Source organism: Neopelma chrysocephalum, unplaced genomic scaffold (genome assembly GCF_003984885.1).
Source record: "Neopelma chrysocephalum unplaced genomic scaffold, ASM398488v2 Primary Assembly neopelma1_143, whole genome shotgun sequence".
NCBI classification, from domain to species: Eukaryota; Metazoa; Chordata; class Aves; order Passeriformes; family Pipridae; genus Neopelma; species Neopelma chrysocephalum.
In genome coordinates, this window is record NW_020897805.1 from 4,073,652 (window position 1) to 4,098,512 (window position 24,861).

Consider the following 24,861-nt stretch of genomic DNA (forward strand, 5'->3'; position numbering starts at 1 on the left):
TTGGAACAAATGTCTGTAATCCAACCAAGTAAAAATGAATGAAATGAATTCTCAAACAGTGCTTGTTGTCTAAAGAGAATAATTTTTAAATAATACTTTTCAATGAAATTCATTGCTCTATCTATATAATGTAATTGTATTTAATACATGGGTAAACTGAGGTACAGGTTGAAATATTTTATCCTGAGATCAAAAAGCAGAACTGGCTTCCTGTCCATGTTACTTTGATATTCTTTCTTTGTATAATGAAACTTCAGTTTCATTGTTTGCTTGAGATGACAGATAAAACAGAAGAAGATGAGTCCTACGTGGCAATGTTTTTCACTGTTACATTGAAGTTTCATAATTTGAAGCTTCTCTGCTTATTTACATAGGCTATTATGCCATTCACCTGTTGACTCAATTAAAATGAGAGGAACATATTGTTATTGTTATATATGCCCTAAAGCAAATATTTGCATCTCATCAGTTCCAATTATTTTAAATTAGCCTGGGTAAGGCACTACATATTTTAAATAAAAAGTGTACAGTAAAGAGTAGTCTGACATAAGCAGGGATTCAGGAAGATTCAGCTAGTCTAATACAACAGCTAATCTCAAATCAGCTCTTACATATGTGGATGCACTGTACAAATTCAAGTGCAATACTCAAACCTTTCTTAACATACAGAAAAATCAATGTGACCCCTTTCAGGAACATAAGTCTGGAGCAATTACATGATGTTTAATATGGTGAGAGAGAGAAGACAACCAGGCATGATTTTTTTATTCTTCAATTACTTCTTCCTTGATGTCCCTGAGGTGAGAATCAGAGTTGCTCTTTTTGGCAACTCTTCCCACTGTGCTATACTTTTCCAACATGGAAGTACTCAGAATCCAAAGGAAAAAAAAAAGGCAATAAAGTTAGTCTCTTCTCTTTGCTTTGTCAGCATGTGCTATATAGCACTCAGAGCTAAAATAATGAGCACAAATCCTTTGCTCCTGCAGTTAGGCAGCAATGTTGCTTGACACCAGTTTCATGGATATAAAGCCAAATTCTGCCAGATCTAGAGGTTGGAGGTACTGCAATTGTAGAAGCCCTCAGAAAAATGTGCTTCAATATATTCTTATAATATATATTATACATATTCTTATATAATACATATAAGAATATAATATATGGCATCTTAAGCACACATCTTGACAAAAGCATAACATTTTCTGCAAAAGGGTCTTTTCTCATGCCTTCTCCACTCTTTTATTATGGGCTTTTGATTCCTTTTCTTCTCTAAGTAGTGACATTTAGTATTATTCAAAAATGCTGTTCTCAGTTTTACATCTATAAATCAACATAGAAACATGAAACAAAAGTAAAAGCATATCTTTACTGGTGTTTTTTCAAATATGTTTTACAATGAGGCCAATTATGGTAAGAAATGATCACCTACTTCAAGACTGATGGATATTGGTACTTTTAAAATAGCCTGTTTTTTATAGACTGCTGACTTGCACTGACTGGTAAAACATGCAAAAGTCTAAAATAGCACTAATAATTTCATTACCCTTTAGGAGTAAAATAGGCAAGCCTTCACTGATTTCCAACCCTTTCTCTTTCTATTCTGTAATTCAAATTATAGCAATAGCCAGAATCCAAGATGCAAATGAAAAAAGAACCAGATCTACTGTTGATGGAACATAATACTGTCACCAAAGAAAGGCTTCCCACTGGTAGACATATGTTAAGGCAAAGCAAAGACATGTACTAGCAAAGGAGGCAACATTTATCTTAGAACAATGGCTTAATTTGGGTTTCACACCATGATGGATTTGGATGTCACCATTTAATCAGCTGTATGAGTGCAGTCAAGTGATGGGTTTTGGGGTTTTTTATGTCATCAATGAGAGAAAAGGTTCCAAATTTCAGGACAAACTGCTCCAGCATTGCATCTGATCAGAAAATGGCCAACCATAAGCAAGAAAAGATGGGTGAATAGGAAGCCGTAACTTGTCACTGTCTGCTAAATAGGGTCTCTTCCTCCTGTACTAATGTCTTTAACACTCCTCAGGAAAAACCTGTCTGTCTGTGCTTTTGATTGTCACAAAAATCAGACTCCTCTTATTACCTCTTGCCAGTTTGGAACTGGGTGGACACTGAATAGCTGATATCCATTTCCTTTGGAATAATAATACACTGAAATTAATTTGAGAGTGATCTGCTACTTGCTCTGTGGGAGGGTACATGGCCTGGATATGCCAGTACTTATAAGAAACTGATCTACAGAATGTCTTTGGAAAGGTGCTGTTGTATTTAAAGTAACAGGGCACTTTCCAGTGATGGCAAAGAATTCCTTTTGTTTAATATAAAATCATAACTGATGAAATACTTGTTTGCTACTGTCGTTGACCAAACCCCACACCGGACATCTGTATGACATTGCTTTAGTCGGCATCCGGAATGAGACTGTGAAATAGGTGTAGTCTAAACACAGAAAAAAGGAAATGCATCATAGACACTGAAACTGGGTAAATAGCAAGGAAATTATGACACAGATAACTGAGCTAGCAGTGCCACCTAGCCCATGCTCCGGAATTGTAGTGCTGCTCTTTCAGATATTTTGGGGATGCTTTCCCATTTGTTCAATCATTTTTTAAAGTATAATTACCAGAGTGCTTATGTTTTGCAGTTAATGCTGTCAAGCCTTTTAAACTAATTGGTCTTCTACAGAAAATGTAACTGAAAATTAGCACATCTTTTAATAATATTGCTTTAACTTTAATAGCACTTTTCCTTTCGTTTATAATTACACTAAAATTGTCATTTTCCAAGTAATATCTGCCTTTTTTAGTGTTTGCTGCTGTTTTTGTATGGATTTCCTTTAAGAAGACTCCTTCGTCACTGCATGCAGCTTTTAACTTCACTTTCAAACAAATATCTTAAATTGCCTTTTTTTTTTTCAGTTGGAGGAATAATATATACCCAAACCTGAGGAATGACTGAGCTAACATCAGTAACTCCTATCAGTAACAAACTTGCTTTTAAGACAGAACCAACAGCAGAAAATAAATAACAGCATTTAACAGTTTGAAAATCTATTAATTCCCAAAGTATTGTCCAAACTTTAAAGATGTTTGGGACACTTTAAGCTACAAGATGCTGCTTGCTAACCCCTGAACAGACTAATAGTTTTATGTTTCAAAATGTCCATATCGCAGATTAGAACAGTTTCTTTTCTGTATAAATAAGACTGTGAGGATCCCTCAGAGATAACTCTCAAAAAGGGGATATAATGAAAAGTTATTTTTAACTGTTTTAACTATTTTCTTCCATTCTGTGATTTTGTTTATATGAAGAAAAAGTAGGATTTGGTAATGCAGAAAAAAATCAAGACCTAAAGTTCTAGCGTTAGGAAATGAATTCCAGGATATAGAACATTAAAGGGTATAATCTGGTTCTGGAGATCCTTGCCTCTAATGGCATCACTCCAACAGTACGTCAGGTCTGTTGCCATTGGTATGTGTGGGAGGGATAACAACCCATCAGAACTTCTGTGGTTCTCACAGCTTCAGTGTCAAAAGGAGTAAGAGGAAGCTTTGGCTCTCAGGCCAACTGCTCAAACCTTTAAGGTACTGTAGTCCGATAAAGCTGGTTTCCTTGAATGCACAGGATTTTCTGGAATAACTGTCTCAAAAACAATCAGAAAGGGAAAAAGTACTTCTGCTCAAAAATTTGCTTGTCTTAGACTATCCTATGTCATGTAACTTTTCTATAGCTGAAGATAATATTTTTAAAAACCATTCACATAACCTAAAAGATGCTTCCAATCCCGCACTTTTTAGTCACATTCCACTTGGTGATGAGAACATGCTCTGCTTTTCAGGAGAGGTGCCACCTTGAGACTGACAGACTACATGTATTCTTTCCCTGGGTTTGCATATGTTACGACAAATATTAATATATGATTCAAGCATCTGATGGCAGTAGATGTCTCTTCAAAGACATAATAATGATTAGCTGGAATGATTTAACAATAGCCACAGACATAGTTAAAACATGAATTATGCCTAGAGTCTTCACACAGAGAACAATAATGCCCTCAAACTGAAGCCTGGAGAGACCACTGCTACCAATTCATCAAAAAGACAATGCAGGTTTTGACCTGGTTACTGTCTTAGCAATGATGTTTCAGCTACTACACTGTGAATCTTGGGCTTGTGGAATATATTGCCTTTGCTGCAAAGGACAAACTGTGTGTAGGTGGTCAGTAGATAGCATTTTGAAAACTAAACTTCATTAGGCCTTTTATCTTCAAAATAAGAAAATAACAGACAATTTCAAATTTAAAATATCTAACACTGTCATCTAATAGGAAATAATTCTAAACTAGCAGAATGTAAAGAGTTTCAGCATTCAGAGTTGAGTCAGAAAGTGACCAGATTTTCTAATCTGTGATTCGTGAGTACATTTTAGTGCACTATTTCTCTATTAATGATACTATAAGAAAGTAAACTAATAGTTTAACACTGATTAATACTGTAGAATTATTATTATCCAATGACTGAATTATTTAAAATATATTTTGTACTTTTTTTCTATATACATACATCTATACGTACGTTTCAGATTATCCACAGGTCAGAAATAATACTGTATGCATGGGTATTATTTTACTTTCTACTCTTTCTTACACCTGTTTTACTACAAAACCTCACTACTGTGAGAAGAGATTCATTCTTAAAGGAGAAGTTCATGCATTGTACATTTGCATTGTGGACTATATAAGGAATTTGCATTACAGAGATATCAACAGATATCATAAATTGGAATTTTCCTATAAAAATTAGGCAGTAAACCTCCCTGAATCATTAAGTGGATCGAATAATGAACTATATACTTGTTTCCAAGTGAGCTGGCAAAGGCCAGCACAGTGTAAGTTATATACTTCTTACAGAATTCTTATGCAATTAATAGGATGAAAGCATGACTGCAGATTTCACAATTTTGGGATTTTGGGTTCAGTTTGCCCACACTGGCTTGAAGCTAGACAGAACAAATAGAAGCTGGTTCCTAAAAAGAGTGTACTCTGGAGAAAAAAAAAAATAAACAGATAATATAGTGCAAGTAGATTAGTTTGTGTGAGAAACACTCTTTTCCTTGGAGAAGAAGTGAAAGGAGAATACATCTTTCCCATGAGAATAGGGATAGTAAAGGGAAAACATCTCACACATTTTACCCTTTCTGAAGGGTCAGGAAGAATTGTACTTTTCCAACTCTTTACTGGGCCTTTGAGGAATAAAAGAGAAAATAACGCTGCCACCAATCAGCAAAGTGGTGAAAGAAAAGACAGGATGGTGAACAATTCTAAGTGACTGAATCCTTGGCTTGTCTTCTTGATTAGTATTTTTTCTAAGTATAGAATTTTCTACTCTTGTTATCACATTTCTCTGGCTTCAGGCTGCACTGTCCCTGACATACAATATGACCACTTAGATGTGAAAATGTTTGGAAAAAAGACTGTTAAAGAAAGGAATTGCAGAAATGGATGGCATGTTGTCAAAAAACGAAAGTTAATAAAAGCTAGCAACAACTAAAAATATTATGAGGATTATATGGTGAATTCCAAATAAAAATTTCTGAACAGGCATGGTCTCTACATATTTTTCATTGCCTCACTATTATTTACATGACATACTTTTGCACAAGAAAGCAGCGATGTCCACAACATTTCACTCTCTTTCTGTGGTGATGCCAGAGGCAACCAGAATGATTAGCCCTACTTTTTTGAGATTCTGGAAGTGTTCTACTGAACAATATATTCAGGGACATTGATTTAGATAAAAATGGGAGTAGATATACAGCTCTCAGTATAACAATTTGTTAAATCATTTCGATATATAATTTGAAAATGCTAAATATTTTATAGGTAGAGATTTTAATTAGAGAAGGTACAGAGTTTAAGTGTGTTTGCTTAGGCTTTCTGAATTTGTCACATCTGCAAAACGTTGTAAATAGCTTTCAATAAAAGCGTTTTCTGAGGTTATTGAAAACTCCTAGACTGCATTAGAATAAACTTTTATCAGTGTAGACTGATATTATTCATCTGTGGATGAAACATGAGAAATATAACAGCGAAAAATACAAAATACAGACACATAAATATGAAATACAAATAAAATACTAAATAAAGATCACTGTGAATTTTTCTTAAAAGCAAAAAGGTTCATTCTGAATTTAGGTGAAGGTTGGACTTGGCTCCTTTAAAGAAATCTATCTGCTCATACATAGTGTTACTTACAACAGATGATTCTCAGCACTATGGAACTTTATTCCACGGGGAGTTCAGAAAACCTAAGCTTAGATTTTAAAAAGACTATCTCCTTGCTATATCTAGCAGAGCTAAAGGTCACTCTGAAAGAAGTGTAGCTCACACAGAGCAAGACTGGTCTGAAAACCTAGACAATATGAGGAGAATGAAAAGGAGTAGGACCGAGGCTTCAGAACTGTACTATGGCTGCAAACCAAAAGTCCTAATGTAGACATAACCAAAGGCCACCATCTGTAGTTTCTGGCATGTGCTAAAGTTTTGATTCACAAGAAAACTCATATGAAAAAGAGAGGATAACCTTTCTTCACACAAGTAGAGTTCATGAGATGTGTACAATGGCTTTCATATAGTTCTATCAGTGTCCCCCAGTGCTCATATTCAGAGCATTGTTCATAGCTTTGGGAAATTAAAAGCTCAAAACACAGTTGATGTTGTATGATACGAATGGTGAGCATAGGGACTGACACACTGAATTTGTGTCTGGATTTCAGGAGGAAGAGATAACTTTTTTTTCGAAAATATTATCCTTAAAACCTGACATAAGACTCTTTCCTCATAAAACTGTGGACTCATGGAAGTCCTAGATATATCAGTTAAGGTCTCCATGTCCAACAGGAAAAATAACCTAGTTTAGGTTCTGAAATTCTTGACATGTAAGAAAAAAGTGTCTTCTCATGCCTACCTGAGGAAAAGGGTCTATGCTTTCATACTCTTTCATAATAAGTCTGATGGAAGGGAATGAAAAAGATTTTGTTTGCTTACTGCGCTCATGAGAGAGTCCAGTACACTGACAGCAAACGCGGTTCCACACGCAAAGGGCTGCGTGAGATACAGTTCTGTGTCTGGATCATCATCATCATCTTGGTCCAAGAACTGAACATTTGAATCATTTACTGAAAATAATAATAAGAAGAACAGTAAAATCATAAGGTGCCTCTGGGTCACCAGCATGCAACCTCACACATTACACAGTCAAAGAAAAAGAAACGGTATATGTCTGGAAACACAGACTTGTGTCTTTGACGTCACTGAAAATGAAATCAAGATGGATGTGAAAATGTGCATTTAAAAATCTGTTGCTTGTAAGAGGTGACACTCTTGTTCTTGAGAGGTGACTATCCCTTTGCTGTAAAAGTAGCTTTGTGGCACCAGCTGCCTGCACTTAAAATGAGATACATGATGCACTTATTCATTGAGACAATCTTGGTATTGGTCGGGTACAGTGGCTAAGGCTGTATGTATGGATAGTGAAATGTTATCACAAGATACAAAGTTAGAACCCTGTTGTAAAATAAAGGCTGTCAATAAAACTCTGATATAGCCCACAGGCATCTGTTAGATGTGCTGCTGTGATTCTTACTGGAATGATGTTAATGCACTTATGGCTCAAAAGAGGATAGACTGTCCCTTTAACATGCATCTATCTGAATGAATGAGCAGCTACTCTCTTGCAGCACTGTATTTTGTTCAAATATTTGTCTCCGTAACTTCACTTTCTCAGCCACAAATTCTATATTAGCCAGTGTGAAAAAGAATCTACATGAGGCTGTTTTAAAGAAAAAGCCTGAATAAAGTAGTATTTGTCATTTAGACTTTCTCTGGCATTTCATTGACACAGTTAAGCCCTCTGCCTCCATCTCATTCCAAATAAAAATAGTTGTTTCCTTGAGATCAGTGTATCAAGTGGACCATATTTCATGAAATATTTCATTTCCATATTAATCTCCCTCAGGCATGAAAGCACAGACTGCTTAGCTACGCCATCGGAATACCCTTCAACTTACTAAACAACAAATTAATTTCAGTTCCCATGCAAGAAAGGGAAATTAAAAACTTTTTGAGCATTTGAAACTGCATATACTCACTATGTCCCTATTCCCCGTGTGAACATGTCTCCTGAGCCAACCAAGCGAACTTTGAAGACAGAATGAGAGCTGCTGTTAACTTTATCAGATTTCAGCTCTGACCTTCTTAAGCTAGAAATTCTTCTGCCTGCTATTCTGATCTTCTTTCTCATACAGTTTAGTTACCTCCCATATAGTTTTCTTTTCCATCCACTCCTTTTCCAGACTATATTCTACTGTCCTTCCCATTCTTAGCTTACAAAACATAAATTACTACAGATAAAGCATCATGATAGCTGTTTAAAGGACATGAGACTAGGATTTAAAATTCCTGCCTTCCCACTCCCTGATGTAACTGCAAATACATAATACCTCACCATTGTAATCAGAGAAATGTTCTGCCCTGGGAGTCAGAAGAATTTCATCCAAGAATACACCGGTATCCACAATACTTCTTTCTTTAGTACAATACCTATCAATTTATTCTCCAGATTCTTGAGCAATATAGTACTTGAAAGCCTGCTGTATCATTTCAAAACGTACTTTTTGAAAAGCTTGTACCTTAGTTTAATTTGCTAGTTGAGAGTAGGCACTACTGACAGTACCATTCTTTTTCCACTTACATCTGGCAGACTAATACCTGCCTTAGACACCAGCTTGCTAGACACGCATGGTGTCAGTTCCCAAGATGCTACAAATCTAATGTGAATTCTGCAGGTGTGTTATCTTCAATATCTTTATCTTCCTAATGCAAGTTAGCATGCTAGTATTTCTGTGAATGGTCTCTGGGCCAGGTGAGGTGTTGTGCTGCACCATAGGGAAAGCTCATCAAACACTGCTCGCAAAGGATGGTGAGAGCTCTGTGTCAGGAGGGAACAATGCAGAAACTTGACTGCTTCTCTACAGCTTCAAAACCTGAGCTTCTGGGAGAAAGCCTATTCCCTAAAATAAACAAACAAATAGCTTAAGGGAAAGTATGATGCTGGGGTTTTTTTCCTGGTATCTTTTAGTTCTTCTTGGACTTCCTGTGAAAACTGTTAAGGTATGTCCACCAAATTGACAACAGGCTGAACTAACAAGAAAGAAAGAGAGAGAGAAAAGGAGAGAAAAATTGGGGGGAGATGAGGGGGAGGGCGCTGGGAGGTGGGGACTCGGGCCAAAGAAAATGAATTGGTGAGGAGGTGCTATGAAAACAGCCGGCAGGTCAGACGAGTGTGATCAAAGGTTTACTGATGCTGCGTGAAAAAAAAAAAATCATTAAGAAAGACCAGAACAAGACAGTCAATTTCAACTAGAACCACAAATAAAACACATTCAAAGCAGTGCCATGAGGGTAGCCCCTCTGATACAGCCAGATAAATAAAGGGAAAGCTGATGACAGTAAGAACAACAACAACAGAAAATAAGACAGTGATGTGAAGGAAAAAGGCACTTCTTACCCAGTTCAGTTATCATAAGAATGTGGGTTCCACTGTTTTTTTCCTGACTGATTGAAACCAAAGGCAGAAGTTTGCCAGGCTTAGCTAGTAAGTAAAGTATTTAGGGGGAAAAGAAAGTACAGAAAGAGAATAAAGTAAGGGAAAAAGACAGATAAGGCTCTAAAAAATAAAACTGAAAAAGAAAATAGAGGACAAAGGACCACAGATCAAGTTTGTATTTGCCATGAAAAAAACAGAACAGCTTCTGCACTTCACATCACACCACTTGACAACATAAATACCCACAGCTAGAGTGGAAATCAGAGTCTAGTTACCTACCATCATCGTATTCTCAGGAGTAAAATATCTCATACTATTATACAGAGTTTGGTTACACATGATTAAACAGTTTTGGACCATGAAGAAATAAACAAATGGCCTCTTACAATTGATTAAATGCACAGGAAATATCTGCTCATACTTACTGTGGCTTTCTTCCTTTTCTAACCTTAGCCCAAAGACCTCTGCTTATTTGTTACACTATGCAAAAAGCATCCTGCCTGACAGAATATTTATTTAAGAAAATGGAGAAAACCCAAAGGGAGGAGAGAAACATATTTCAGTTATTCAAATAAAGTGAACCAACTGTTACTAAACTTTCTTTAGAGAGAGTAATTCAAAACAGTTATCAAAAGAGAAAACATAACAGTGTAAGATACAGTATGGGTAATTTTTCTGTGACTGCATAACAAGGGAAGTGGGAAAAAGATACCGGAATGTACATGAAAGGGTAAATGTTAGCTTTCCTTACCTAGCTCTGTAATAATAGGGATGTTGGCTCCTGTTGTAATGGAGGGTTGACGTAACAGGCCATGGACTGGACTGTTGTCTGGAGATGACCTATCCATTCCAGGGGGTGTAAAGCCTAAAAGAAGAAAAAAAAAGGGGAAAAAAAAGAGAAAGTTTACAGAGGACAAACTATGGGGAATTCCCTATCTCTGATTTTATTATTTTCCAGGAAAGTATGGTAAAAAATTGTAATTTTAAAAAAAATTGACTTAATTTTCAACAATGATTTCATAAAAGCATAATCCTTCACAAATAGGCGGTTTATTTCTACTGTAAGATATTTGATAGCTAATGAAGAAACTGAAATTCATTTTGTTATCCTAAGCCTTTGCATCAAAAGGTGTAAAACGGAAAGAGTAATGCTTACTTAAATAAAAATAAAAAAGACCACAGTGTTTGAGAGGTTTAATTTTGTCTTATCAGTATTTCAATAATCCTGAAATAAACACCTTTCCTTAAACAATAATTAACATTTTAAAGAGTACTGTTTGTAAATGGTAGTAAAACCATGAGGAACAAATTGCTTCCATTAGCTGGTTTTAGGTTTGATCAACAAGCAGGGTTTACCTGTTTTCCAGGAGCAATACAACCCACACATGGTGTTTTGTTTGTTTGCTTGTTTTTTTAATTTTCATGCGTACCATTTATAATATGCATTTCTATGAGGATTACCATTGTAGGAATACTGCGATGGAAGGGTTCATTCTAACAGACAAAAAGGTAGGATGGAAGGAAAAAGACACAGGTTTTCAAACAGTATCTAAGAGGAATCCTTCAAAAGAAACTAGAAAGAGTGAAGATGTAAAGGAAACAAAGGTGGGAGAGGAAACACACTGGCAGGCACTCACAGAAAAAAGAGATCTGGAGACCAGCAAGGTTCACCTCCAAAAGACATTATGTTTTCAGCCTGATTCTCTACACACTTTGAAATGGAGCCCTTGGCACTGAGCTTTTTTTTGTCCTTTTTTCTTTCTTCTTTTTTTTTCTTTTTCTTTAAATAAAAAATACCCAGGAAAAGCCTTTTGGAGTTTGATTGTAAATACTAAAAAAACAGGTAGTTATACAAAAGCCCATGCAATAGAAGGATGGAAATTTACTGTTGAGACTAAAGCATTCTACCTCCCTTGTCCATTAAAGCTGCAGAAAGCATGGGAAGGTTCATTTAATGTCATTATTGCAGAAGTGATGGTGAAGCTAGAGGTTGATTTTAGGGTTTAATGTAGAAAACTGTTAAGGCAGCATTTTTAGGCAAATATTTATATGCCAGAAATAGGATTGACCCAAGCTCACTTTAAAACACACATTTCTGAGAAGACATTAAATTTTTTTGCCATGTTATTCCTAAGTTCTTTGACTTCACACCTGACATCCAGGGACAGACTTTTGGTCCTCTGTCAATAGTTCTGAATTCTCCATATACTGATTCTAAATTAATCAAAGCCAAATTAATTCCTGACATAACTTCATTATCTTCTTGCAGTGTGGAAACTGTTTCACACCATTAAATTCATTGATACGTTCGTTCATCTGTTACTGAATTCAGAAGAATATGATATTATGTAGTTTACCTTGCTTTAGTTTGGGGACCAATTTACAAACCAGGAAATTTCTAAACTAAATTGTAATTGTTAGCACATTGTAATGGTTTATATCTTCTGAAGGATTTATGGTTCTTTTCCAGTGATAATTACCATCACTCTTAAACCGCTTCTAAACTACAAGGACCACTAGATCTGGACTTCTTGATTCAATGGGATTTAAATTTCTCTTTCCATTCATCTGTCCCTATGTTTTGTCTGTATTATATATAGAATATACAGGCAATAATCACTGAGGAGAGACTTTCTTAGCCCTCTGGAAGGTTCTGGTATGAATTTCATTCTATCACAAGAAAACTAGATGCAACATGATGATTGTACAGACAGGACAACTAAGACGAGAGTGAAAAGTCTGTGAAGAAATTCCTTAGGAGAGAAGAAGTGGATGTGGTATCTTCAACAGGCTTGCAAGACTAAAACATTGCCATAGACAAACCTAAGTCAGTAAAACAATTCTATTTAATATTACCAGTGCATGGAAAACCTTTAGAAAGCAGATTTCTCCGAGAGAATCAGAAGTGTTAACAGTCTGACTTAACATTGCTCCTTGTGCAGAAACTAATTCAGTAAGACCAACATGATGACAGTGAGTTGCATTTCCAACTGGTATTGGTTTGCAGATGTTTCCTTGTATCTGGCACTATGACTGATAGCTGTCTTGGCTCTTTGAACATTTACTTCTGCATGGCAGAGCTTGAGATTCCTCAGGCTCACAAAGTGAGTCTAACGGAGGTAATTCAGGCACCACCTCATAAGTTACAGGTGATGCTGACACTCTCTCAACAGCAAGAAAATGAAAGTGGGACTTCAAATGCCATCTGAGGACAGGTGGGTATTAATGTGACACCTCCTTCTGCAGCAGGATCTAGTGTTTTAAATCTTGCACTCTGTTATGGAATGCATTCTGTTAGGAGATGCAAGATATGGCCTTTGTCACAGTATAATAGAAAAAGCTCATCCAGACTCCTTGGGCAGTTATGGTGTCAGGCCCAGTTCGGTTCTCTGCAGAACTACAGGTTAAAATGGCAACAGCAAGATTTTTTACACTCAGTTATCTAAGAGCAAAGAAAACTAATACTGTTCTCATGCACCCTAGGGATTGTACTGCTCGGAGCATCCCTAGAGGCTCTGCTTCTCCGTTTTTCCTGAAGGCTTTCCTCTGCCCATCTCAGGATGCGCTCCCTAAAACGTTTTTTAGAGAATCAGGCTCTTCAGATGTCAGGAGCACATCAGCATTTCCCTACCAGCTAAAAGCAAATTGAAGTAAGTTAGCATAACTGCATCTAAACATGCAAGTTCTTCTTGCCTTCCCTCCACTGCAATGTGCACACACATAGAGGCAGAGACACGCACACTCTCCATCGAAGGCTATTTGTAGCCACCTCTCTAACCCTTCAAATATTTGTCTTCCTAGGATGGTGTCAGAAGATTGAAGTAAATGCAGCATTTGTGTTAGACAGCGACTGTCAGAAGCTCTGTAATTGCACACTGCGCACATAGTGCATTCAGTCTGAAATGCAGGAAGCATGTTAAGGGGAATTTGTTTTCACCTTGAATGTAAAACTAGACTCATGCCTTGATATTTTTCACCCTATGGTCTTGAAAGATGTGAGAAATATCTGACAATTTAATTTCCTTGCTCGTACTTAATTCAGACACTTCTAGAAATTTACTTTTAAAAAATTTTGGAATATTTTAAGGAAAAGGAAAACTGAAGTATTTTTGGATTTTGCATGCCTGTGTTTTGAGTCACATGGTGTCGTACACCTTCAGGTCACATTCCTGCTCCCAAGTCACAAAGTAAATTCTATACATAGGCTATTTTTTTTCCTCCAGAAAAGAGAAAAAAAAAAAAGTGCAGGAAAACTAACCTGCTTTATCAGAACTTTCATTTAAAGGCATGAAAAACTACAAGTGACAGCTGTGCAGATTCAGTGAATGTGACATTTTTGAATTTCTTCAACTTGACAAGTAAACACCTTAAATCGGTAATGCTATATGCATAATACATGACCTGTATTTTGACATCCATCATCGAATGCTGACTTGAGAAAATACAGGTTTGTACGTCAAGGAATAGCACCCATAAAGCAGGGAGAAATTCAGGTCACAGGGTATTAGGAAAACTCTATTTCATTACAGAAGCTGAAACAAGCTAAGGCATCAGATTTAAGATTCATTTTCAGTTGTGAAAAGATTAAATTCCTCTGCACAGAGCATTCATTTAGAAATGACATGCTTTCCTCACAACCTCTTTTCATTTTCCTTTTCATATTCCATTTTCTCCTTCAGTCCACAAACCTTGTTCCACTAATGCTCATAAAAATCATAAAACAGGGCTGATAGTTGTGATCTTACAACCACAGTGTCTCCTTGTTCAACAAACAACTGAGGGAGCTACAATTGCTTAAAAGGATCAACCTCTACAGTAAAATTCACATGGCCTGTACAAGTCTGAGCACAGCCCCTGTGGAAGGAAATACAGCGACAGTGGGGGACTTCTGGAGAAGGGAATTCTCTTTGCCAACAACGAGGAGGTAAGGTACCGCAAAATCATATCAGTTCCAGCAGCCACTGAATTGCTATACTGGATGAGTGATTGACTTTGCATCCCTTGGTTTTTGCTTTTTTGTTGTTTGTTTTGTGGTTTGTTTTTGTTTTCCTCATTTATTAAACTGGCTTTACCTCAGCTCATGAGTTTTTTTCTCATTGTGGGGAAGTGAGGCAGACTGCCTGAGTTATCAGTCAGGGTCAACCCACCACCACCCGCTATATGGATAACCACCACAACAGAGTCATAGAATCATTTAGGTTGGAAATGACCTTTAAAATCATTCAGTCCAACCATTAACCTAGCACTGCCAAGTCCACCACTAAGCCATGTCACTAAATGTCACATCTAGACGTCTTCTAAATACCTCCAGGGATGGCGACTCCGACACTTCCCTGGCCAGCTTGCTCCGATGCTTGACAACTCTTTCAGTGAAGAAATTTTCCCTAATATCCAATTGAAGCTCCCCTTGGCACAACTTGAGGCCATTTTCTCTTGTCCTTTCATTTGTTATCAGGTACACGAGACCAACCCTCACTTCACTACAACTTCCTGTCAGGTAGTTGGAGAGAGCAATAAGGTCTCCCTTATCAAACTGAGGGAACTTCAACAGAAGGTAGCACACTCCTGTCCCTCTCTGAAACAAGATGATGCCAAACAGTGAACTAAGTATATCACGTCTCTGAAAGGAACACAGGTTCTGGGCTTTGACATGCTCAAAATCAGTGAGGTCTGACAGTCAGTAGTCACTGCGTACCCCCTGGCAGCAGCCCCCCCTCTTTGAGAGGCAGGGACTCCCATTCCCTAACTCAGCTACCTTGCCTGAAGGAGTTCGAGCCTGCTACAAATCTCTGCAGAAAGCTGCTGGTTCAATGTCTTGATTCTGTGCAAAGAGTATTCCCCAGCTCCCTCTAAGATACTACTGCTCACAGAAGTAGGTAAAAAACAAACAACTGCATTAGAGGCAAAATCCTACCTGTTAAAGATGTAGTCATCTTAGTGGAAGAAGAACCCTGTGGAAACTTCCTCCCTAACAGAAGGCAATATCTTTTTACCAAAAGTTACTGGGGATCCAGGTGCTCCCCAGCTCAGAACTCAGCAGGGCCAGGTGGATATAAACCCTTCCTCTCTTAGAAAACACCACCTGCAAAGGGATGAGCAGTACTGGGCTTATGAGCACTGTGCCTCCTGACCCAGGCTGGCCTGTGGTCCTCTCAGGGAGGTACTAATTGGGGCTCATCAGTAACATGCAGGTATTCTGAGAGCCAGTGGCACTGTGAAGTTCAAAATTAAGGAATGCTGCCATGGCTTAACATGCCTTCTTCATACTGAAAGCACCACCAATTTTGCCCAGCTTATATGTTGTTTGGAGCAACTGATCTGATGGCCAAACGATCTGCTGATTGCGCTGGGCACAAACTGCTAATTTTTGTTCCTGTGCAGTTCACTTGAGTGAGTAATGTCCCATGAAATGACAGTAGGTTTGCTCTTCATAGCAGTAAATATATTCTTTAAGTTTGCTGAGGGCCAATAAAGGTTTACTCAGGTTTTAATGTAGAAACAAATTTGTCTCATGGATGTGTACTGCTTCTGTTCCACTGACTCCACTGAGACTCAGATGGGCATATTCTCAAACTGGACTTTTATGTTTATAAAATATCTTCTGTTCTTAAGGATCATAATGGATCCTTTATGATTCTCTTCCCCTTTCCCTCTGCCTCTTTCTTCTCTGCCTCTCTTTCCTTTCAAAGTTGTATGTTTTACTAAACTGGAACTCTGTGCATGCAGCAGGCACTTTCTCAAACTGAAAATTCACTTGGCAGACCTAAAGGTTGTGGTCTTGTCATTAAAGTACCATGTAAATTGATAGTGTCCTTTAAATAATGCTATTTTAGGGAAAGATGCTGTGGCATTCACTGGGTAATGTATGCACTAAAGTCCTCAAAAGTATAATTTAAAAGACATATATACTATTAACTAGCTCTGGCTCATCTAAGCAGTATGAAACAACAATAATATTTTGAGCATATATGAATAACACACAGGTGGTGAACTGCGAAACACACCCCTGACAAGTTATCATGCAGAAATATGGGACAAGTATTTTCATTAAGCAGAGCCAGCCAAAAAGAAATAATTCTTTTACAGAAGGACCTCACAGTTTTATCCCTTTGCTACTGTTTGCTGACAATGTCCATTAATATTCCTGTGAATTCACTTGAAGGATAGACTATACCTGTTATTCTCCAAAGTACAGCCACTTGGGTATACCTGGAAAGTTCAGCAGCAGTCATGCAGCTAAAGAGCTGCTGACATTCATGGGAATCTGTTACAGCCATTCAGTTTAGAAACAATTCTAGCTTCAATGTCCCATGTGGTCTGAGACAGGGATGTAGTTTGGCCTCAAAACCTGGAAATCCTAAATTCTGGTTTCAGTTCTGACTTTTACTGCCTGAAGATCTAAAAATCTCTTGGAGATTATCATTAAAGCTCTAGAAAAAGAGAGGAATGTGAAAGACCAGATGTGACTGCATAAGCTCCCAGCTCTTTCAGAGACTGCAGCGTCTTCAGAGATGCTCCAGGCCCAAACATAGGCCAAGGTATATCTACAGAGAGCGGAGGGTGAAGAAGGACAGCTTTCTCAAGTTTAACAACTCTCCAATGCTTTGGGACTGGAACAAGCCCTGGAGCTTTGAACTCTGAGAGATGCTGTCAGAGAGAACAAGCTGCCCATCTTCCTGCCTTCTCTAATGTCTGTTTGTTCCCTTACTGTTGAATTACAGAAACCTATACTAAAAATGTCCAAGTCAAAGCTCAAATGGAAGCACAGGGCAGCAGGACCAATACTAGTTTCTGCTCCCTAAAGTGTGAGATCCATTCCTGGATGAGTTAGTGGCCCCACATGCTGGAAGTGTAAATGATTTATAGGTTTACTGGTTCTTGGACTGCTCTAACAAGGCAGGATTAAGCTGTAAAAACAAAGATCAAGAGAAGGATTGGAGTTTCATCATCTTGAGGTTTAGCAGTAAATCGCACCATGTTGATTCCATTTTCAGTTGTAAACAGCACAACGTGTTAAAAATAGCATTATATTTTAGGCCTAGTGCAGAATCATGTATAACTTAGAGGGTTTTAGACTTATACAAGTCTTTTCCCAGTTTCAGTGTCTTTTGTGTTTCGCTATCAAGCATGCACAGAAAACAAAGATGAAGTCCACCTGAACTGCCTGGGTTTTTCTTGTTGGCTTTGTAGGGGTTTTTTTTCCCTTCACAAAACCTCATGTGGTAATTACCCAAACCCTACTTTTGCCAAGGTTCGCCACAAGCTTACACAGCCCAAAACTACCAAAACAAATGGGCTTTATTTACTAGTGCTTTGCAGAGCATAGTCTTGATGTTCACTCCTTGCTATTTTTCTCACTTTAAGTAAGATAATACATAATTACAGCACTTCCCTCAGGTTGACTTGAATGGAAACTTTATTTCTCTATACCATAAACGTTCCTGGTCAGTATTAGTCTGAGAAAAACTTCTTGCTCCCATGGAATGAAGCACAAGTTCTCTGAATTTATTTTTTTTATTTAGCAAAGAGAAAACAAAATTAAATTTCCTTTCTGTAGCTACTTTCTTTACAAACTTTATTTTTTAATTGTCCCTACTCTCTATTTACCATTTAATAGTTTTCTACACTAGGTGCTTCTAGGGCACAAAGTTGGTAACATCTAAGTGTAGCACAGGTTTGCAGCTAAAATAATTTAATATATAATGATGCCAAACTTTTTTTAGTTGAATCATTAATCAACCCTGCATATTTAGACCTCAGGCAAAAATAAATATGCTGAATTAAAATTATCAAATAAATTAAGCTATATTACCTAGTTTAGAGAGACAGTTATTCAATAACTAAAAACAAAATGGAAAACTCACCCTTAAAAATGATATATAGGCAAGTAAGGCAAGACTACACATTATACCATTATACCAAATAAAGCAAATTTTTTTCTGAGAGAAAAAGGAAGAGAAAAGCCAGATATCATAGCAGGAAATCAATAAAAATATTTTGATAAATAAAAGTAACAATGTTGTCCAACACATGATTGGCAACTACTGAAACATAAATTAAATGAATTTCCCATTGCTGCTTATGGGAAAATTATGCAGATTAGAATTTGATTAGGTTTATATCATGAGACTCAATTTGGACTTTTAATCTATTAAGCTCCAATAAATGAGGCATCTGAATAGCTCCCCTGAGCAGCAACAGTAATAACCACAGCAGTCATTTTTTGCAATATGTATTCTGACAATTTCTTTAGCAGATGATTCCATGTCTTTAAGTACAATTACTTTGTAACTTCTACAAAAATTTCAGGTGTTTGCAGTGAGGAAATGGATACATACAAAACGCTTAAACAGACACTTTGTGATAATCAACATCTGTCACTCTGTTCTAGCAATATTGTTTTTCCATCAACTTGGACTTACTTACGGTCGACTTCATAGTCTGTGTGGGCTAAATAGTACCAGCAGACTTGCAAATTACTCAAGCTGGAACTGAGCTGGAAACCTATGGTAAAATGTCATTAAGTTCTCTATAGGCTGGGTCAAAACTAAAATCCAACATTCAAGGCTGTCTTGGGGATCAAAGATTGAACTGTGAAGGCTAAAGCCTCATTTTATCAAAGAAGTCTGAATTGAATTCCCAGAGCTGATCTTTGAGACAGGTTGGATTCAGGTCAAGACCACCTCTAATTTATCTGGCAGGTATGCTTCATAGCCCTCCTGCATATTTCCTGCAGTCTAATCTATTTGCAAGTATACAAACCTCCTCTCCCATATTTTTCTATATTGTAAAAAAAGTAACTCTTCAAAGGGTGCCGACTGGAGAGCGTATTGTGCCCATGTCCTATCCTGCAAGATTTCACCAAATCCTGCACAATGTTTTAGCAGACAGGTTGTCCTATGCAAATAGTCAAGTGACAGTATGCAGGCGATTCAAAAAAATTAAATCTGTATTTTAAAAATTTCAGGGCTTGATTAAATTCTCAGGGTAAAGAAGCATGGGTTTGTGTTCATGTGTGAATATATTTTCTTTAAAAGAAGCCTAACAGAATTTCATTCAGGCATTCAAACTTTCAGCATACCGCTGCAAAGGTTTTCTGCAAGCCAAATTTTTTTACCAGAACTCCAAATTGAACATAATAAATTGGAGGAAAAAAAAATCAGTCATGTTTTTAGTCACTCAAATACTGCCTTTTGTAGCATGTCTGTTAAAGACATCTTAGTAGATATCATGTGTGAAAATGAGTATCAAGTTGATTTGAACTATGCCAGTCTGTACAATGGTAACTCAACTAACTTTTCCTTAGAAAGCACAATAAATTGCATGCAGCCAGGTGCAGTTAGAAATGTAAGGAATGATAATTACCTAAGCAGTATTTGTGTGCTTCTTCAAACAAAATTCTCTTGACTATAACAGATAGCTTACTATCTCCTTGCTACAGTTTCATCTGAACCTTGCAAATAATGTATGGTGCCCTATTTGAAACACACAAAAGGAAACATCCTAGGGTTTGGAGTATATTTTAAAAGCACACACATCATCCCATCACCACAATTATTTGCACATCAGAATTATCAGTATTAATGGCCAGTATGAAAACTATCCCTGTCATGCATTAAAAGTAACAGGAAGGTATGTATCTCCAAAAAGTACTTCCATTAAAAGAAATGTCAATTCTCTGATACTGAACTTCACAGAAAAGGCTAACACATCAAACCAGCCTTATACTTTCTTCAGCTTGGCATATAAACTCTGTTTTATGTGTCCCATATACACTATGCGACATTCTATTCCAGTCTAAATATAGGTCTACCAAATACTAAAATCGGCTAATTTATTGCAATTATCCTTGACTCTGACTGGAAATAAACAAAAAATGAGGATTTTGTTTTCTTTCTACTCCTTTTTTTTCACCATTAAAAAAATATCTAAATACAAATCGCACGCTTGTGGAATCAGGATGAATCTGAACTCTCTAATTGAGTTTTCCTGAATGATCTACCAGTAGAAATATATTAGCTATTAATAATATCTAAGGTTGTGTAGATACACCTGCCTGAAGAACAGCAGTGATACTACTGATATCACTGGGTTTACTCAACCTCTAAAGTGTGGGAACCTCTCCTTCAGTCAGTACAGTATCCAGAATCAAGAATTCAGAGAGCAACTTATGCCTCTGATGGCCTTTTGAGGACGAAGAATATCCAAAGTGTACAGTCAGCAGTGTAAATAAACATAATTTGCTCAGGAATATCAAGAAAAAAGGAAAAGCATTCACAAAACCAGTGAGGTACAGCCTGCTCATAAGACGAAACTTCCATTGCTAAGTTTGCACTATTTTGGTTCACTGTTTTTCTCCTCTTAGTGAATATTAATCTTAAAAAGAAAATTAACTTCTTATCATGACAGAATGACTCATTATTTTATTAGAGTTTTTTCTAAAATCTTTAGGGTTTTGCTTACCTTTCACTGTTCAAATGTCTTTTTATATTTAAAGAAGTACCAGCAGAAGTGTCTTTACACCAGCACCTTATCTATTTTATTTATAAGGGATCTGAATCTGAAACCCATTACACTAGCAAACAAGCTGATAAAGACAGTGATAACAGTAAAACGTAATCTGGTATTCTTTAAGTAGTAAATATTAAGTGGCAATCATAAAATATATACCATGGTATCCAGTCACAGTACAGACATACTGAAAACTTCCAGCAGTTTTTGTGTTGGTGTTTTTTCAGCATTATATTGACTACTTACTGTCATTCCTGCATCTAAATACTAGTGCTGGATTTTAAATTGGCATCATCTCTAAAAACACTTAATGCATTAACTTGCCTATCCCTTATTATTTACTAGAGAGTTACATGGGTTGATAAAAACTAAAATGCTTACTTCTTTAATTTCATTAGTACCAATATCAGGGGAAATAGCTTTCCTTTCAGTTAGAGGTTTTGAACATTTCTGAGAGTCTTTAGTCTATTTCTTGTTATTTGATAGGATTCTGAGATTAAATATTCAAGTTGCAATGTGGATTTTGGTTACTAGTGGGATATTTTAAGAAGCTGGTGATTTTGGGCAGGGCCAATCTAAAACGTATATCTGCCTACAAATTTTAAGGCTTATTTACATTTGACAATTACAAACATTGCCATTAAACAAATAAAAACAAATTCAAGACATGTTCCAAATTTTTAGAAGCACTCTTTGTCTATTTAATTCAGTCTACATCTGTCTCACTCAAAACAGATGTGTCCAAACACGAGTTTACATTGCCACTAAAGAACTGAATTGAAGATTTAATTGAACAGTTAATAATAATAAAATTCTCAAATATCAAGAAACCTTGGAGACACATTGCATTTCTCACATAACTGGAATCACTTCCCTCTATTGCAGGGGGGATATTTTGAAATGTGCATCACAAGATACTTTGCACAAGCACTTCCCAACCTTTTCCCCTGACAGACCTCGCATTGGTTATCAAAGGACTCACATGACAAGAGAGAGTACTAGTCTTGGAGAAAAAGCTCAGGGAAGCACTGCTGTCCCCTGCCTACATTCACTGATCAGCAAGGGAGAGCAGAGATCTTCAATCCCCAGTTCCTCCTCTCACAGACATCTAGAAGGAAACCCTCTAAGTCCTTTTCACATTGCTAGCTATGAACTTGGTCTCTACAGTTTAATAAGGAAAATATGAGGACATTTCTTCCCTTTCATGAACTTTAGGTCTCACACTAGCCTCATTGACACCTAATGATGAAATTTTAAAACAAAAAGTCTGTAATTTTCAAGTCTTTAGTAAAATTACTCTAGGTGCTAGATATAAAAATAAAGGAGACGAGTTAAGAATGGAAATATTACCTTGCATGCCACATATTTGGCTAGGAAAATGGTGTAAATAAGACATCAAATCTATGTTTAAAAACTCCATGAACATCATATTTCCAGAAAATTTTTTCTAAGACTTTGTGGCAAAATCCCTTTTGTGCAAATTCTAAAGAAGATTTGGTAGGCAACGAAATCAACCAGGATATAATAATATATCTGAGATTTATCTGTTTCCTTAGGCACATTTTATCAAACTGGAATCCAAAGTTTAGGAAATAGCAAGGTTGCTAAATTGGAGTTACATGGAAAAATCTTTTGAATATTTGTCCTCTAAGAAAGAGTTCACCAAAACATTATTTTAAGCAGTTTGTCAAACACTGATTTCAAGTCAGGGAAGATTCAATAAATCAGTTCAATAAGGATTTATTTTACACATAATTGAACAAATTTACAAAAAGTTTGAAGTTACTGTTCTAGGAAGCCAAATTCTTCACACATGGAAAGCTAGAATAGGAACAATTTGCAAATTATTGAAGATTTACAGCAGATATAGTTTCTAAAATACACAGCTGAATATGCCAAACAAAATGGCTCAAGCACCTTTTCTGAATTTAATTTTGGTTACAGCATAAACTTATTTTGAGCAAGCTCACACTTGTGACTAATAGAAAATTTTTTTTGAAGAATGCTTCTGTAACTGTTGTGCTATTAGTCCAATTCATCTGTCCTCAAATAAACAATAAACAAAACGTTTTCTCAGTTCCCATGTGACACTATCTGATTTCAGTGAAATTTCTCATTCTTTTTTTTTTTAGAGAAGGAGGGTTTTTTTTTTAAATGTCTGCTTATCTTTGCCCTTACTTAGAGACTCATTTCTAAGTCACAATGCAAGAAGACAGGAACTTCACAGAAACAGGAAACCCTATGTGGACATCCAATCACATTATAATCCTGCCTATGCATTTAAGAAGAAACTCTGTAAAGTCAAACTTATAGAAAAGATATATGCTATTAGACTGTAGAGATACTATCCCTCCCAATACTAGCCAGTAATCATGCTCCTAAATCAGTATTTAGAGTATTTGAGAATACAAGTTGAATAGAAAATTTAAACAAGCAACCAAACTTCAAATCAATATGAAAGGTCCAATCTCCCTTATAATTTCACAGGATCTATTTTAAAGCTCTAAGAAAAGTTTGGAAAAGATCTGGTATTGCTATGACATTACAGAAATTTTAAATGATTTTAATCTTGTATCCAAATATGCCAGTACAATAGCTCCCATTAACCATAATCTTACTGGAGTTGTTGAATAAAAATAAATTACAAAAGCTAGTAAAGAACAAAATGTACTCTACTTTCTTCAATAAAAATCCCTACCATAGCATTTAGAAATTCACAGACTGAATTTTTAAGGTTTGGTTTTCAGATGTTGAAAAGCTGCAGAAATACATTACTAGGAGCACCGTAGTACTGATTCTCAAATGAAGGCTGTGCCTCAAGTCAGGCTGAATATCCCATTCTGCAGATGCTAAAAGGTCTGGAAGGTTCATGATAAGCAGAAGCTACCAAGTTTTTAGAGACTGTCTATTGTGGAAAGTCTGGACTGTCTCAAATTTAACCACGTCAAACTTAACAGGTCTGTCCTGAAAAAAGAATTTTGCCAAGAATTTTGTAAATTTTAAGTTCTGCAATTCAATAGCAGGTGTTAGATTCTGCTTTTCTGCATTGGATATCACAGACTAGGATTTAACTGGAAAGAACAAAGAACACAAATCTAGCTTTCTCCTGTAATGCCATTTTAGACTGGTAGAATCTGCAAGATACGGAGGCTTTGTATCTCTTCCACACTAAAGCAAAAACAGTGACATTGATCACTGAAAAAACCCACCACCTTTATGAATATAAATAACCATTTATTAAGCAAACAATACATAGTGAAGCAAGGAAAGATATCAGAATTACGCTCATGAGGCTGCCTGCTATGGTACATAACTTTCAAAGTATCTTGGATTCCTGTAATATATTATCTATATGTTCCATTTTCTTGAAGTTATCTTCATAATCAAGATGCTATCACAAGTATCGTGGGCATTGGAACTATTTTTAATTTTCATTTAAAGAGCAATTAAAGAAAGACAATGGATACACAAGATAATAAAGTAAGTGATTAGCAGCATGCAAATGACATAGGCTTAATGATAATACCCTGTTCTATTCTCCAAAGGGCCTGTCGAGAGAAACCCTTCCTACATGTGGTTGTGCAGTTAATGTGCCTCAGCCTACAATTACAACATTGCTGACACCATTAACCACTGAAACAACATCACTTCATGAAATCCTTGTTGTCTCATTAAAATGCAAAGGGTCAGGTAATTTACCAGCATTGTGTGTCTACTTTTGTTGTGG

General features: G+C 36.6%; 1 protein-coding gene across 40 annotated transcripts in view; it reads right to left on the bottom strand.

Moving 5' to 3' along the window:
* KCNMA1 (potassium calcium-activated channel subfamily M alpha 1) overlaps positions 1 to 24,861 on the bottom strand; it is a 468,160-nt gene that overhangs the window by 18,850 nt on the left and 424,449 nt on the right. For 23 of the 40 annotated variants that reach the window (XM_027700116.1, XM_027700115.1, XM_027700113.1 and 20 more), the window contains 2 exons: positions 10,375 to 10,488; positions 7,064 to 7,194 (listed from right to left, as the gene is read on the bottom strand). In XM_027700116.1, coding sequence (XP_027555917.1) covers positions 7,064 to 7,194; positions 10,375 to 10,488 — 245 coding nt within the window. Of the gene's footprint in view, positions 1 to 7,063; positions 7,195 to 9,584; positions 9,669 to 10,374; positions 10,489 to 24,861 lie in introns of all 40 variants that reach the window. The other 17 variants (XM_027700105.1, XM_027700104.1, XM_027700103.1 and 14 more) reach the window with 1 other exon arrangement.